Source organism: Nyctibius grandis, chromosome 2 (genome assembly GCF_013368605.1).
Source record: "Nyctibius grandis isolate bNycGra1 chromosome 2, bNycGra1.pri, whole genome shotgun sequence".
NCBI lineage: Eukaryota > Metazoa > Chordata > Aves > Nyctibiiformes > Nyctibiidae > Nyctibius > Nyctibius grandis.
The window spans coordinates 16,923,741-16,939,908 of NC_090659.1; the positions used below are offsets into that span (position 1 = coordinate 16,923,741).

General features: G+C 41.3%; 1 protein-coding gene across 5 annotated transcripts in view; it reads right to left on the bottom strand.

Annotated features, from left to right (window-relative positions):
* The window catches only part of APP (amyloid beta precursor protein), a 222,271-nt gene that overhangs the window by 111,626 nt on the left and 94,477 nt on the right, over window positions 1–16,168 (bottom strand). For all 5 annotated transcript variants that reach the window (XM_068417788.1, XM_068417780.1, XM_068417764.1 and 2 more), the window contains exons 4-5: window positions 9,079–9,191; window positions 7,389–7,582 (exon numbers count right to left, since the gene is read on the bottom strand). In XM_068417788.1, the coding sequence (XP_068273889.1) occupies window positions 7,389–7,582; window positions 9,079–9,191 (307 nt within the window). The remainder of the gene's footprint in view (window positions 1–7,388; window positions 7,583–9,078; window positions 9,192–16,168) is intronic.

The following is a 16,168-nucleotide window of genomic DNA, read 5'->3' on the forward strand; positions in this document are numbered from 1 at the left end:
CAAAGAGACTGAAGTACCCATCAGAGCAACAGATAAGGAAGATTAAGAAAAAGTAACCTAAACGCTCTAATCTCCCTGATGAGTTAATATGCAATGGCCAGATATATGCCCAGGTCAAACAATTCCCTAAAGGGCTCTTCTTTCATGCTGTATTTCCAAATACATTTTCTGGGGCAGATGGAGACGAGCAGGGGAAAAAAGAAGGGTGAGAGGCACACAGGGAAATGTAATGGGGAGAAACAGGGCAAGAGGATTTCATGTTTTGGATAGTCCTTGTCAACGAACACCATGAGCATAGAGGACACTAAAGAACAGCCACACCAGCTGTAGCATTTACCTGCTTTCACCTGCATTCACAATTAAAACATGAACAGCTTCCCAGCTCTTGCCTGCATTAAATCTCCTACTGCTCTGGCACACAGAGACCCAAACAAAGGGAATTAAGCAGTAGCTAATCAAAACTACACTTGCAAAAGGCAAGAGAATTTCCCAACTATAGAAATTACTAAACCCCCTTAAATTACTCGGTTATGTGTCACTGTTTAGACTTAGGCATTTTTCACAAACACGTGCCACAGGCAGACATTCCAATTGCCTGTCTGCCTACTTTGTGTCAAGGCAGTAGCGTGACATACAGCGGGACATACAGCGGGACAGAGTCCAGTTGGAGGTCTGTGTCTAGCGGAGTTCCGCAAGGGTCGGTTCTGGGACCAGTTCTATTCAATATATTCATTAATGACTTGGATGAGGGATTAAGAGTGCGCTGTCAGCAAGTTCGCTGATGACACAAAACTGGGAGGAGTGGCTGAGATGCCGGAAGGCTGCGCAGCCATTCAGAGAGACCTGGACAGGCTGGAGAGTTGGGCGGGGAGAAATTTAATGAAATATAACAAGGGCAAGTGTAGAGTCCTGCATCTGGGCAAGAACAACCCCATGTACCAGTACAAGTTGGGGACAGAGCTGTTGGAGAGCAGCGTAGGGGAAAGGGACCTGGGGGTCCTAGTGGACAACAGGATGACCATGAGCCAGCAGTGTGCCCTTGTGGCCAAGAAGGCCAATGGCATCCTGGGGTGTATTAGAAGGGGTGTGGTCAGCAGGTCGAGAGAGGTTCTCCTCCCCCTCTACTCTGCCCTGGTGAGGCCGCATCTGGAGTATTGTGTCCAGTTCTGGGCCCCTCAGTTCAAGAAGGACAGGGAACTGCTAGAGAGAGTCCAGCGCAGAGCCACAAAGATGACTAAGGGAGTGGAACATCTCCCTTATGAGGAGAGGCTGAGGGAGCTGGGTCTCTTTAGCTTAGAGAAGAGGAGACTGAGGGGTGACCTCATTAATGTTTATAAATATGTAAAGGGCAAGTGTCAAGAGGATGGAGCCAGGCCCTTCTCAGTGACATCCCTTGACAGGACAAGGGGCAATGGGTGCAAGCTGGAGCACAGGAGGTTCCACTTAAATTTGAGGAAAAACTTCTTTACTGTAAGGGTGACTGAACACTGAACAGGCTGCCCAGAGAGGTTGTGGAGTCTCCTTCTCTGGAGACATTCAAAACCCGCCTGGACGCGTTCCTGTGTGATATGGTCTAGGCAATCCTGCCCCGGCAGGGGGATTGGACTAGATGATCTTTCGAGGTCCCTTCCAATCCCTAACATTCTGTGATTCTGTGACTCAGTGTGGTGTTGTATCAGGTCAGGGCACTATATGACTATGGCCAATTTAAACACACCTTCTGACAGCCCAATTTCATGGCAGCACTCTGGGGAATTTCGATCGTAACTAATTTGACACTGAGGTTAACTCGCAGACATTTCTGAAGGGAAGACACTAGGTAAAACGTGTGATGACAACTTTGTACCACTTAAGTCACAGAAAAAGACAGAAAAAGAGCTAGAAAGCAAAAGAAATGAAATGTACTCTTCCTCCATGTCAAGAGATAATCTCTAACAGATTACTTAGCAAAGCAATTGTCGGGCCCCTGCGACTCCTCTTCCCCAAACGCCAGAACAAGACTGGTAATTTGAAGCACAGGGTCTCACCTGGAAACAACTCATCATAACAGGCACATATACAATGCTGCTTTCACCATTAGAAAAAAATGACAAGTTTTAAAAGCCTTTCAGGATTTCTTCGATTAGAGATGGAGGAGGCAATTAAGAAAAAAAGTAAGTTTTTCCAGATACCATTGACAAAAAAAAAGCTCTTTATGGAGTCAAAAACAAAATAGCACTTTAACTCCTTTTTTGCAGCATCTGGGAGACAAGCAGTCATCCTTAAGCTCAGTCTGGTACTGGGTTGCAAAATCAGAGAAAAACATGATTACCATGCTATATAGCACAAATTTATTTTAGTTTTACTTCACAGATGCCTAATTATCAGCACAAAGTGGACTGCACCCTTTTGGATGATTTATTGTAGTAAAAAAACTACCATATTAACTATCTAAGTATGAACAAACCATAAAACTTTGCTTGGCAGAAGTTTATGAGAAACTGTAAACCAAACCCTTATAAAATACGCTACTCCCTACAATGCAACATTTACAACACTACCCAATCATTACATCAGCCTGAACATATGTTTTATACACCAAACAGACAAAATTAATTTGGCCCAATTTACTGAGGGAAAAACATTGAGAAATAAAATCTCCTATTTTGGACCTTGAAAATATACTCAGGTTGTCCAAAAAAATGAGACTTGGCTGAAGTTAAGGCACTATGTTCTGCTCCTGAGCCATGGGACTTAAAGAAAAGCTTTCTATATAACCCTCAACAGTGAGACTTATCGTGCCTCGGTTTCCCTGCTGTGAAAGAAGGCAAATGACAGCAGCCTGTTCCCCTAGTGGGAAGGAAAGCCTGGGAGGTCTCATGCATAGTGATGGAAGATGAGGAGAAGCACATACCAAGACAGATGTAGACAGAAAACCTGGAAGTTTCCAGCTTGGCCATCACTCCTAAGATGTTCAACCCTGGACCTCAAGGACACCAAAGCTTCCAGCAAGTGCTCAGGTACAGGCAGGAGGCCCACGAGGCTGTGCCAAGTCTCAAGGGCAGCCAGAGCTTGCAGGTCACTTGACTGAGTTGTAGCTATGCAGGGAGAGCTCTGCAGCTATACTGAAAGCCAGCACCTGCATCTGGTTGTCCCTCAGGCAGTCTTCAAGGTAAATTTTAATTAAAGTTGTGGATAACAGCAAGGAACACCACTGCTGAAAAATGCTCGTAACCTCAAAGTCAGAGTTATATGCTATTTCAGGACAAGCTGACATGACGCTATTTCAAAAGCATGGGTGGATCCTGCCTCTTGGCCTCATGAACAAAAAGGGGGCATATCACACCCGTCACCAAAATATACCCTCCCTCCTTTCCCCAAGCACTGCCAACAAGCCACACCAGGAGGCAAGCCACATCCTTTTATACCCAGACCCAGGTGGTGGTCAGATGCTGGGTAGGAAGAACATTCATGACGGCACCACAGCCCAAGCTGCCTCCACTTGCCGTCCGATAGCATGGACACAATGCGCTGCTGAGCTTTGGTTCCTCCTTTGCAGAACAAAACATCCACAAAAAAAAAAACCAAAAAAGAAAATGCAGTCCTACAGAGACAATTGCTGGGGGCAAAAAACACAAGACAGTCTGCAAAAGGGCACTTACAAAAAGAAAGGCTGCAATGTGGTTTCCTCTAAATCTTCAGAAACATAAACGCAGATATTTTAAAATTTAGATGTGAATAGCTTGAGACAAAGTTACTTCAAAATATATCACCTACATCTGTTGGATTCTGCTTTGTCATGACAGGAGTTTTGAGAAATGAGGATATAATAATTTGCTTTTCAGGTTGGCACCTCTACCTCAAACATGTCACCTTCGCTTTGACTTGGGCATCTTAAAGCAGCCACCAGCCATTCCAAAGGCCCACAGGTCAAGGCACTCGGCAGTCACCATGCCACCACCCGCAGAGGTGGGGGGGGTGCCTAACATGTTCTGATGTCGTTTTACAGAGATGGAAGCATGAAGCGACCCACCTGGATGTGTCACTCCCCAGGAGTGGTATTGGGCACAGGCAGGGTGAGAGACAAACCCATGGCTATTGAGCAGATGTGAGAAACAAGGAATATGAAATCCTGCACCTGATGCCATTTACAGCAGACTGGTTTCTGCATAGGTGTGAGGAGTGGGTTATGTTCTACCTGGACCACTTGGCAACTCTTAATACCAAAGACATTGAGACATGCATGGCAAAAGCATCTAAAAGGCCTTATTTGTACATCAGAACCAAACCCAGATCTTAATGAAACAAAAAAAAAACAGAAGAAAAATCAATTATTGAAGTACTCATGGGGTATCAGCAACTAATTTTAGCTAGAAATTGTGACTTCTGGGTAGAAATGAGTAAAAGAAGTCAACCCAGCAACCGCTGCAACAGGAATGCTGTGGAATTCCCACCACAAACCTGTTGGGAGAGTAACGGCATAAAATCCTTCTCCTAAAGGACTGGCTCCTATCTTCTAATTTTCATATCTTTGCATGAACAGAAGTGTTTTCCAGTACTTGTAGCAGTGGCCACAAAAATGACCAGCAAAGCAAAGACAAGAATTCCCCAGAATGACTGAGTGCCCCCCTTGAAACGCACAGTACGTCTCTCATGATTTGGAGTGCACCCTGTGTGAGTTGAAAGCCATCAACTGAAAGACACCAACAACTTGCACTCAGTTGATCTGACCCAACTGAAAGCTATCATGATTCCTGCGTGAGGACAATATTTCTCCGGATACTTTGCCCAACTGATTTCCTAACAGCACATCCCCTCCCTGCCCAGAGAGGGGCTCCATGAAGAACCCAAACCTCCTCTGACACAGGGCTTTGCTTCAGAGCTGCTGAGCAACAGGGTTGGCGTTAAGTCAGTGCATGAGCTACCTTCTCGTCCCTTCGTGCAGTGTCATGCTGCGGATGCACTTGGACACAAAGGGATTTTAAACTCTTTGGAAGGCTTCTAGACGAAGCAAACATTGTCAGTGTGAGATCACCCATGTAAGGTGAAAAAACACAGACTTAAGTAAGCACTTCAAAAAGTGGTGCTTTAATAGCAGAGAATATTGGGAATTTAGCATTAGGAAAGCATCCCCCTACTTTTCACTTCCTTTCTCCTCCTTCCTCCCTCACAATCAGCTTAGCACTAAGGCATATATATATTTATATACACACAAACATATGCTCATATACGTACGAATATACACACGCACACACAAAATTTGAACTACCACCTACTGCTGCATGAGAAATGGGTAATTATTTTTTCTTATATGACTAGATTTCAAGAGTATTTCTGGATCCAGTATACACAATTTAAATGCAGTTGGGAAGCTGAAGAGGCAGCAAGAAATATGAGTGAGTCAGTGTAAAAGAACTACAAATTGCTTGGCTCTTCATCTGCAGTTGAAGCACAAGCACGCTATAAAAGGATCTTTTCATTTTCCTTTTGCATGCACTTCTATGGGAGGGGAGGAAAGAAAAAATACCAGTATTTGCTTGAAACTTCAGAAATGGATTCAAATGCAATTACAGCTCCTGTTCCTAGAGGACAAAAAATTATGAAGTTATTCTTGAACTCATCTCTTCAGATATTAAACTGCTTTATGAAGAACAAAACAGACTAGAATTGTAAATTAAATGTTCAGTGACAAATATGAAAAAGACAGAAATAAATGGGGCATCTGTCTTACAAACAAAACTATATACACCCCTGTAAGCTCTTTTATTTAAAACATTTTAGGAATCTTTGATTGAATAGATGAAAGAAAAGTTTCATATCTATGTATTTTACATATAAGGATATATAATAAATATAAAATCTATAGATAAGACATGTAAGAGGTATATAAGGTAGATCAATTTATCTATCTTCTGTGTGTGTGTACACATATATGATGAAAAAAACCAAATCTGTCTCAACTAGAACAAGGTCTGCCCTCATTTCTTATTCTAACAGAACGTATTCCAACTAAAATCTAAATGGAATATACAGAAGTGACACAGCAACAGTCCAAAGGCTGGTTTACAAATCCCACTGAAAGGGTTATAAACTGTGGCACTTTGACAGCTCTTTGAAATACAAGTCAGAAAAAAGCCTGAAGGTGTCAAGGTGGAAGATAAAACATCGCTTGATTCAGGTTTCACTCCATGAGAGAAAACTGGAAATTGCAATGGGAAAATATTTAAGTAAACTTATTCCATTATTCACAAAGAACTCTTCCCTACAACACTTACTAATGCTTTGTCAAGAAAGATTTAGATGCCTGCCATTACATGGTTTCTAATTTTTCATTGTCTTAATGCCATCTCTTTGCACCAAATTACAGCAATTCAATCTCTGTCCTTCATCTCTACACCGTTCCTGAACTTGCTTCTTTCTGGATTATTAAAAAGCCCAAACTTAACACAATTCGGAACTATTAACTTTCCACATTATTCACTTCATTTGGTCCCCATTTATTTTCGGGGTTTTCCTTGAAACTGCTTGTAATCTGCCCCAAGTTTTAGATTTTGTGTATTACTTGTAAAAGATGCAGTACCATCACCTAAGAAGTAGAAACACTGCATTAGCACAGCATGAAGTGACGGAAGTGTGGGGAGCACAAACAGAATTTGAACATAGATCTCAGTTTTATGAAGAAAACCATCTTAGAGAGTTGTTTGAATTCAGTTGCAAAGACATAACATTGTACTCTGTTCTCACAACTGCTGTCTAACACACTCAAGAGAGTGATATGAAAAGGCTCTGACAGCACCACTCAGCTACAACACAGTCATAACCCATATTTGGCTCACAATTAGCCGACATGCACAGTGGATGTTAAAGGGTAAAGACAAGCATGGTATTTTCCCATCCACTGCTGTCTTGCAAAGGAAATCTCCATACTCCAACTTAACAGTAGCAAATTAATCTGTCAAAGGCTAGATATTAAAACAGATTTTCTTTTAGATCACATTTAGAAAGTAATTATCAGCAGAAAAATATTCTTATGGTAATAATGGCACACAGCTAATACCTATTATGGATGAAGACATTTCATTTCGAAACCTTCAATGCACATGAAGCATCTTAAGAGTACAGTGTTTATCATTTAGTTGTCAAAAAGTATGTATTTAAGCATTTTTGTTATAAATATGGCAATACTCACTTAAGATGAAGGCGTCACAATCACAATAACTATATTAACAACATAGTTTCTGTAGAAAGTTAAAAACAAATGAGTAGAATACTGATGTTTTCAACCATTGTAGCTGCAAGTTCACTTATAAGGAGCAGTGACTCTTCCACACTGGGGGCTTTTTAGACAGATTTTTGGCATCTTTAATGAGAAGATAATAACCAGCTGAAGAGTAGAAAGTCACTCTTACCTTCCATCTGCATAGTCTGCATCCGCGCCTCCCCACCAGACATCTGAATCATCATCTTCGGCATCAGCTGAATCAAGATTGTCGCTTTCCTCTGCTAATGGGCAGCAAACAAACTCTACACCACGAAACTTGTCAATTCCACAGGGCAGCAGCATGCCATAGTCATGCAGATTCATACTCTTCTCGCTACAGGACTACAGAAAATAAAAAGAAAACAGCTACAAAATTGTCATGGAGAAAGACGGAAAAAATGTCACGGACCTCGAGAAAACAGAAAGGGCTGCGTACTGCCTTAGGAGGTTGAAGCTGGTGAACTGCATGATCTCTGAATTTTGAAACACTATTTAGAGTGGTCACATGTGCATTCACTACTTGCACTATAGGCAGCTCCCTACTTATGTCTGCATGACCATTGTCAGCAACAAGCTCTCCCCTCCCCTGCCCTTGAGTCTTTGCCAGTACAGACTGACTTGTCTCCTCCCATGTACTTGATGACTCCATATCCTCTTGCCCAAAATCCTCACAGGCTCTGCCTCATAAACAGAAAACTCGAAGGCAGAACGATAATTTGATGTATTAATCCCGATCCTGATGTACAAATGCTATTAAAGAGTTCATTGCAAGATAGATTAACATTTAATATTATCAGATATACTGGAAACACACTGTATCTGGACTGACACCTCCACCAGTACAGTATTTTCTAGTCTTGTTTGGAAAACAGTCAGTCATGCATAGTTATACCTGAAAGATATGGTGATGCAGGACAGAAATATATAGTGATGAAGGACAGGTGAAAAAAGTAAAATAGTTCAATGGTGCACAGTGATGATGTTCTTCTAGGCTCTGCCATTCCAAGTTTGCAAGTAGTTAAAATGGACCAGAATTTGCCTGAATGAAGATTGGTGTCTTACACGCTTCATTTGAGGGGCAACAGTATGATTCAAGCAAGAACTGAAAATTTATAAAGCTGCTAAGCACATTTCAATTTTCATCTCCAGAAGGTGGGATAACATACAGACTAAGAGGTTCCAAAAAAAATAGCAGCCAGAAATCTTCTTGAAGCTCATCTCAGTTTTTATTCCTACAGCCTTTCTACATAAGGACAAAAATGTCCAAAACACATTAGCAATTATAACATGAGGTTTATTTCTGTTTTCAGTAAAGCACGGGTAAATTGTGAAAACTCTGTGCTTGACTGCAAAATATCTTTGGCTAGTCCTGTGTCTTACCAGCTCTCCCACCCTTTTATGCTGAATTTCACATACTGCATTCTTTGAGGCCTGTCTGATCTCTGTGAAGCACCTGGCATACCAATATCCATATTGATGGATATGAGAAAGACAAAGCCTAGGCATTAGGGATCAATCTTCAGTTCCAGAGCAACACTAATACAGGAAGCTGGAGGAGGCAGAAAACATTGTATGTGAGTGGATATGGGGAAAAAAACAGTGCTATGAAATAGGGTCAATGTTCAAAGGTCAACATTAAATGTCCAACAGTGGACTCTGATGTGCTCAGCAGAGTGACTCCCATTTCCTACCTTATAAAGCAGCACAAAAAGCCATTCACTCAAACATTCGTAAGTACTGCTTTTTGTTTTCCATGTCACTGCTATATAACTCATTCTCAGAAGAGTGTTACAGCTCTAAAGAAGGAAGGCAGGAAATTTTAAAACAGATGAATATACCTCTTTAGCAACAGTATGCCAGTGCAGGTGAGTTTCACACACATCCATTCTTTCCTGGTGAAGGAACTTGCACTTGTCTGGTACCAGAAGGGCATCACTCACAAACTCACCCACTGAAAGGAAAAAAAAAAATAAATACAAAAAAGTTAATTTTGCTTCCAGTACCTCATCCTTTTAAACATTTACCTAGGCATGGGGCAGCTTTTGTGAATGAGTGGCAAGGTCTGTTTGCTGAGAATGGAACAGTTTCTAAATGGTGCTTCCTTTATCACCTTCTTCAAACTTTCCATTTGAAAGCAGCTCCTGCCTTTGATCTCAGAGATGTATTAGATTATGAAAACTTCAGCGTAATATGCTAACTTCCATATACCCAGTGCAAAACTTGCAGGACGCATTGAAGACGTGTGTGGTGCAACATGAAGTCAGCAGTTGGTGGATCCAGCTCCTGAAGGGGAGTGCAGGGACAGGGAGGGGCAATTACATTTTGCATCTGAGTAGCAGTAGGGAGAGGTTTGAACTGTTTTGAAATACTTAGTTTTTTCCACACAAAACAAATTTGACACCAACACATTGTTTCAAACAATTCAAGAGTATTTCTACCAAATTAGAGCACTAACAGCAACACAGTCCACTTCCTTATTTTTGTTGACGCAACCTTTTTGTTACAACCTCATTTCATCAGCCAGACAAATTCAGGTTAGCCCAGAAGGCTGATGAGCAAGTGGAGCTCATCAGCCAGGGTACAAGACGATTCATGGTTCACCTGAGTACCTGGTCAGATTGAAGTGGGGGGAAAAAGGCTCTTTACCAAGGACATAACTGATCAAAGAAATTGTGCTGTCTTCAGCAGCAGAACAAAAATTTACACGCTAATGAAATAAACAATGCTCACAGCTTCAGTCCTGATGAATAAGAAGAAATCCAGCTGATAAGTAACATGATTTATTAGACTAAAAGATCTGTAATTCTGTACAATTCTGGCATTACAATTAAATAACCCCAAAACCCCTCAGAGACATTTTTTTTAAAGGAAAAATTACAGAGTACTTTCGAGAAGTCGATATACTGAACAGACACTGGATTGTGAAAGCACACGACTCAGCTGGCATAAATCATCAGCTCCCTTAAGCACATTTGTCACCTCCAAAAAACTACAGCCTGTGTGTTAAATGAACAAACCAAGGTGGCCCAATGGCTGTATGGATGTAGTAACAGGTTAATTAATCAAAACTGAGATGACTACAGGTTTACTGTTCAGTAGATGGTCGTCTCAGGGAGCTGATGAAGTGGCCCTTGAGGCTTACAGTTAAAAAGTCAGTTTTAAAAACAATCCAACACCCGATGCACTGGGGGAAAGCAGAGTTCAGCAGATAGATGTATATACCTTTGCTGATCACCAAGATGTGTATTTCACATGAATTTCCTTGCTACATTTCAGTGCTTTTGATCTGAAGCCTTTAAAAGTCAGTCAGGTTACTAGGAAAAAAAGGATGTCATCTTTATCCTTCAGTGGCATACTGTAATGCCTGCAAATTATTAACACAAATGCCTTCTAGAGATGTCCAAAATAAACTTGCAAAAGTAATTAGGTAAAACACTTTCTGGGTAATCCGAAATACAAGGTCCGCAGCTTCTGTTAACAAAGTCTCTGCTCACAGTGGTATCACACCCAAATCTTGCACTGAAATTTCAATAAATTTGCACTTTGTTTTTAGCTGTACTTGTCTCTGTAGGGGACCATCCTGACACATACCCACAGTCACTCATTCCATAAGCAATTGCTAATGCTTCAATTTAGCCAAGTACCTGAGCACGAAGCAAACACAAGCGTGTTTTGCTGAAGACTCACAGAGTATGTCGCCTTTGCTCTCCTAGGATATATGACTCCATACAGAACTGCAGTTAAACTTTGCTGGCTGTTCAAGCATGCTGTTCAGAGCAGTCTTTATGGCAAACATTTCTATAAAACCGGGAGAGGAAAAAAAAAACAAACAACCAACCAAACAAAAACAAACAAACAACTGGGAGTGCCTTTTAACCTGGCAAACTAGGTCCGATTTCAGAAGCTATGCACACAAGCATCTGTGCAAGCTTCTGTCATCTGACTTCAGACACGCAGAGGCACACGAGTCCAAATACAGACACATCTGATAACCTCTGCATGAAGCTATTCCATTCACCTTAAGAGCCTACAATATTGTCCACATATTGTGTGTGCGAAATTCAAAGGCAATTAACGGTATATCTCATTGCTCAAAACAATAAGCCTACATCATTTCAGCAAAAGTAACGAATACGGATGTACCACTGAGTTACAGCCACTAAACCTAAGATGGAAAGCTGGATGTCCAAAGTTCTGGGCAATGCAGCCTGGGCTGCAGTATCATTAACAGTATGTATGAGTATGTAATTAATTTTTTTTTAAATAGTAATTTTTGAGTGTCTGATTATATCAACCAACTCATATCAATACACTAAAGAAACAGTAGACATTTGGATATAATTGAAAGGATGCCATTAGATTTTACTTTTACACACAAAAAGTGCATCTGCTTTATAAAATCAAATTCCTTGAAAATAAGGTAACAGCATCCTCACAGTAACCCAAATTCTCATTTCAAATGAAGCATCATTTTGCAACCAACTGCTGAATTTCCCAGAAATAAACAATCCATTGGAACAAGCTCTCCTCTGGTTTCCAGAAGGAAAGACGGAGCTGGGGAGAAGAGTGGTTGTTTAATGTAACACTCCATTATATAGAATTATAATAAATTATTTAGGGTTGTGAAAACCTGGGCAATAGCAATGACTTGCAACTTTGCATGTGATTCCTATTGCCTTCAAGTCAATTTTTTATTACAAATAAAATGTAATTCTGCCCATTATTTATATATACACAGAGCTCAAGCCCTGGAAACTTTTTTCATTATTTCATTATAATTATTACTGAAGTTTAAATGCAAAGCTTTAAATTTTATTCTATTTTTGTTGTTCTAAATAAATTAATATTCAAGTGGCAGTTTGATGAACTAATAAACTGAGTTCACCTGACAACTGCAATGTTTATTTTGCCTGGGATAGTCTAATAGAAACAAAAATCCATCAGATAGAAGCACTTCAAACACTTCTGACTTGCCGACAAGCTCCAGTACACGTTTAACTTTCAATGCTGCTGAATCATAAGACTTTGGGGATTTTTTGCTTTTTTGAACAAGTAACCCACAGACTACACAGGGGAAACAAGCATGTATGAAGGGAGAGCAATCCTGTGCCTCCTAAGAGAGGCCAATGTGCATGGGCTCTAAAAAAGGAGAAATTGTAATACCACTTCTGTTTGCCAGTACAAGCCATGACTGAGGTACCTGGGCATTCGTATATTTTTTTTTGATGATGCAGCATTCCAGTTCAGCACTGGTTGTAATTTCCCCTGTCAGGTGCTGGGATTGCAACACATAATTCAACTCCAATATTATTTTTTCTTCCAATACAACAACATACCAACTTGCACTGCACCAGGCTGCATAACAGCCCTGCCTGTGAGGCTCAAGTTGGATGAGTGTTTCCCCAGGTAGCAGCACTGCCTTAAAAGCCTCCCTGGCCCCGTGCTGTCCCCTTGTCCTTACCAGCACCTTACCCCTGCTCCCTCGATACCCATCTAGCTGGCAGTAAACCACAGCTAAACCATGACCATGCCACGGACGGAAGGGCTTGTAAAATTTGTACCAAATCCACCCCACAAAGGGCTGGTATTATTACCACCACTGGCAGTACCTCTGTTGGGCTCATATTTATCACTTTTTCCTATACTCTTCTGCCTTCTTCAGCGTCTCTTGTATTTTGATTACAGCTGTACATCCGTGCTCTGCTGAGGTACTCTAATAATAAACACGATGGCACAATTTGTCTTTTGGTGAGCTCATAAATCACTCAACTCCCTCAAGTGATCCAACACGCAAGTATAACAGCTACTTGTTTTCCAGTAGCTGCTTATCCACTCTTGCAGGGAAGGGCTGGACAAAACCAGACCCATCTAGCTTGTGGGTTTCTGATCCATCTGGAGAAAACAGCCCCAAAGGGGAATTCTGGGCAGAGATCACATTACCACGTTAAAAAAACACCACCCTGTGCCTAAGATTCATCTAGCTGAAGGCTGACAATCCTCTGCTCGCCCTCTTGCAAAGTAAGTTGCTTGTTGCTAACTCAAACCTACGTGTTGTAACTGCATGTCACTGGAACACAGATTGTGTCAATGTAGCAAGTCACAGTTTAATTTCATTTTACAAATCTCTTCCTGCCCGCCCCCCCCCCCCAAATGTCAGTAATCTCCTTCCTGATGCCCAGTTCTCCATTATGTCTGTAGCAGACTTCTTCATATTGCCCCATCCTGGTGTATCACAATGGGATAGCGGTTCACATTTTTCAGAGACAGTTTTGCCAGAGGTTATGATGCCACATTTTACTATTAAATAATTTTACTTTGGTCAAGCACGTCCTGTTCGCTGAAAAATACTCTTGGAACAACAACAGATTTTGTGCTGTAAGACCAGAAGTTCTGGTTCAGAAATTTCATTTTCAACACAGCAAAGACTAAGAAGAACATTAAGAAACAACCTCTAACAAAAGAATTAGGATTCGAGTGAAGGTAACTAATCACACATTCTTTTAAATCTCTAGGAGGAAAAATGCTCAGCAAGTGAGCAAGCTTATAAGATGATGACTGCCTTATCTGCTTAATGGCAGATATGATATCAGGGCAAAGTAATTCAAAATAAAAATACTATACCCTGCGTGAGACACGGTCCTGATCAGTCAATTTTCCATCCACTGCATAAACCAGATAGGATGTGAGGATCCATCCAACATTGCACAGAAAGAGAGTAAAGATAAGATGATAAAGGTAATAAAACAAAATCTGTGACAAAACCAAACACCTGCTAGCAGATGGTTGTAGATGGTTAGGATCCAAATCAAAAAATAAGCATGTTCAAATTATGTTCAGAGTACTACTTTCAAACGAAGCCTGTACTAAATTCTGCATGTGGAGGCAGCACACATGCTGAGGCTCTAGGACTCAAGGCTTCATTTTCCATGTCAGTGATGAGAATAAGGGCCTTGCTAAAATGAATTTACAAGCTTAAGTGCTTGCACTGTACGTATTTGAGAACATTCAGAGAAACATGTCTTCTCGCTGTGATTTCACATAGATTATCCCAAGCCATCACACACTCAGCATGGCACAGCAAGGAGCAGATCAGCCCTGCACCTTTCCCTGTCCTGCTATCGCAGGGCTTTGCTCTCCCCTGCTCCCCAAGCGCAATAGCTCAGCTCCCTACTACATCTCTGCTAGCTCTTGTGCCTACCCAGGCGTATTTATTTAGTATGTATTACGTTACACATACATTATTACATTTATTTAAGCAGACATATAATTGTAGGTGCTTTTATTAAGGGTGATGTTTATATAAGTCTTCACGCGTGATGATTTCTCTTACTTATGAAGTTGGTAATTAAAGGTTAGCTGCAATCTGCATCAGTGCAAGCCAAACAGACTGGCCTCAAGTGCAAAGAAACAACACTTTATTGAAAATGCTTTTTCTTTTCTTCAGAAGTCCAGAAAAACAGAAAAGATGCAAAGCACCTGGATACTACAAAAATGCATTTCATTTCCAGTAAAATGATCCAGTAAGCACAATTAGCGACATACTGAACCAGTCATAGTGTACTTCACTATTTTAGACTCCGTATCTACGGATGAAGAGGGAGATGCTGTGCCTGTCAAAACCTGGTTTGAAGGAGTGTTTGCTGCCATGCCCATCCCCCTGGGATGGATGCCTGCCCTGGCTCATGGCACGGCTTTCCGCTGAACTTGGGCACAAGACATGTTAAGCTGGACTCTTAAAGATCTTCAGTTTAGTTTAACGGATTTTAACAGCCTATATTAAACAATGGATTTGTAGATTTCTCCAATTTCAGATTTAATTTTAAATGGAAGTTAAAAAGAAGCAGTGTTTAGGAAGTACATAAAAGCCCACATAAAAGATAATTTCTACCTACACCATTACCTGTGAAGGACTACCAACATTAATACCAGTACCCAGTCGGGTATCAAATACCACCCTACTGTATTCTCCTCCCCCAATAACTTGCAAGCATTGAGAGCAGTGTTGAACAACGCTGAAACCCCCCCGGCAGTCGCTAGCGAAGGGCAGGCTGCGAAGGAGCTTGCATGCAAGGACACCAGCGGGGAAGTGGAGAGCCTGGTGCTGCACTGAAACCCCACTAGCCTTAAAAGCTCGAAACCATCTCCCTTGACACCATCCCAAATGCCAAAGTTAAAGGCCTTTCCCTAAAACCCATCCATCAGCCAAAAGAAAGACAAGGTGGTGCTGATAAAATATGACTGTGTCCCAGCAGCTTGGGCTGTCTGTATTTTTCTCATTAGTAACTGGCTTAACTCCTGCCCATAAAACTGCCCCCCAAAAAAGCTCTGTAAGGAAACTGTCCCCACTTCACCACTTCATCTGTAACCTATGGCATGAATTTCACTAAGAGACCCGCAGCACCACAGATGGACAGCAATGCAGACCCAAATCTAAGGAGCAGAAGTGACAGCACGACCTGCGCAGCCACCTCTAGGGCGTGAGGTGGGAACAGCTGCAGCTCTTCTGTCTTCCAGAGGCTCAGCCAAGACCAACACTGACCCCATTAACACGTCTCTGTATCGATCCTTTCATCCTCATAAAGTCCCAAGAAGTTATTCCCCATAACTATAGCTGGGTTATATATTATTATATAGCTGGGTTATATAACTATAGCTGGGTTATATATTATAGCTGGATTATATATATTATCGTGGATGAGCAAATCCATCCACGATGTTTTAAGCATCTAAAAGTAAAGGCCAGTGGTTCTCCCACAGACATTTTCACGGCATCAAAGCAGGTGCCTATTGCCTTAGTATTTTTTCTGCTTCAAAGCAGTCTTTGAATGCTTCTATATTCCCACTTTTAACCAAACTTGAAAAGGTAAAGAGAGTACACCCACTAAAAAGTGGTTTATTGTTCTGTTATGTTCAGCATGAGTAACAACA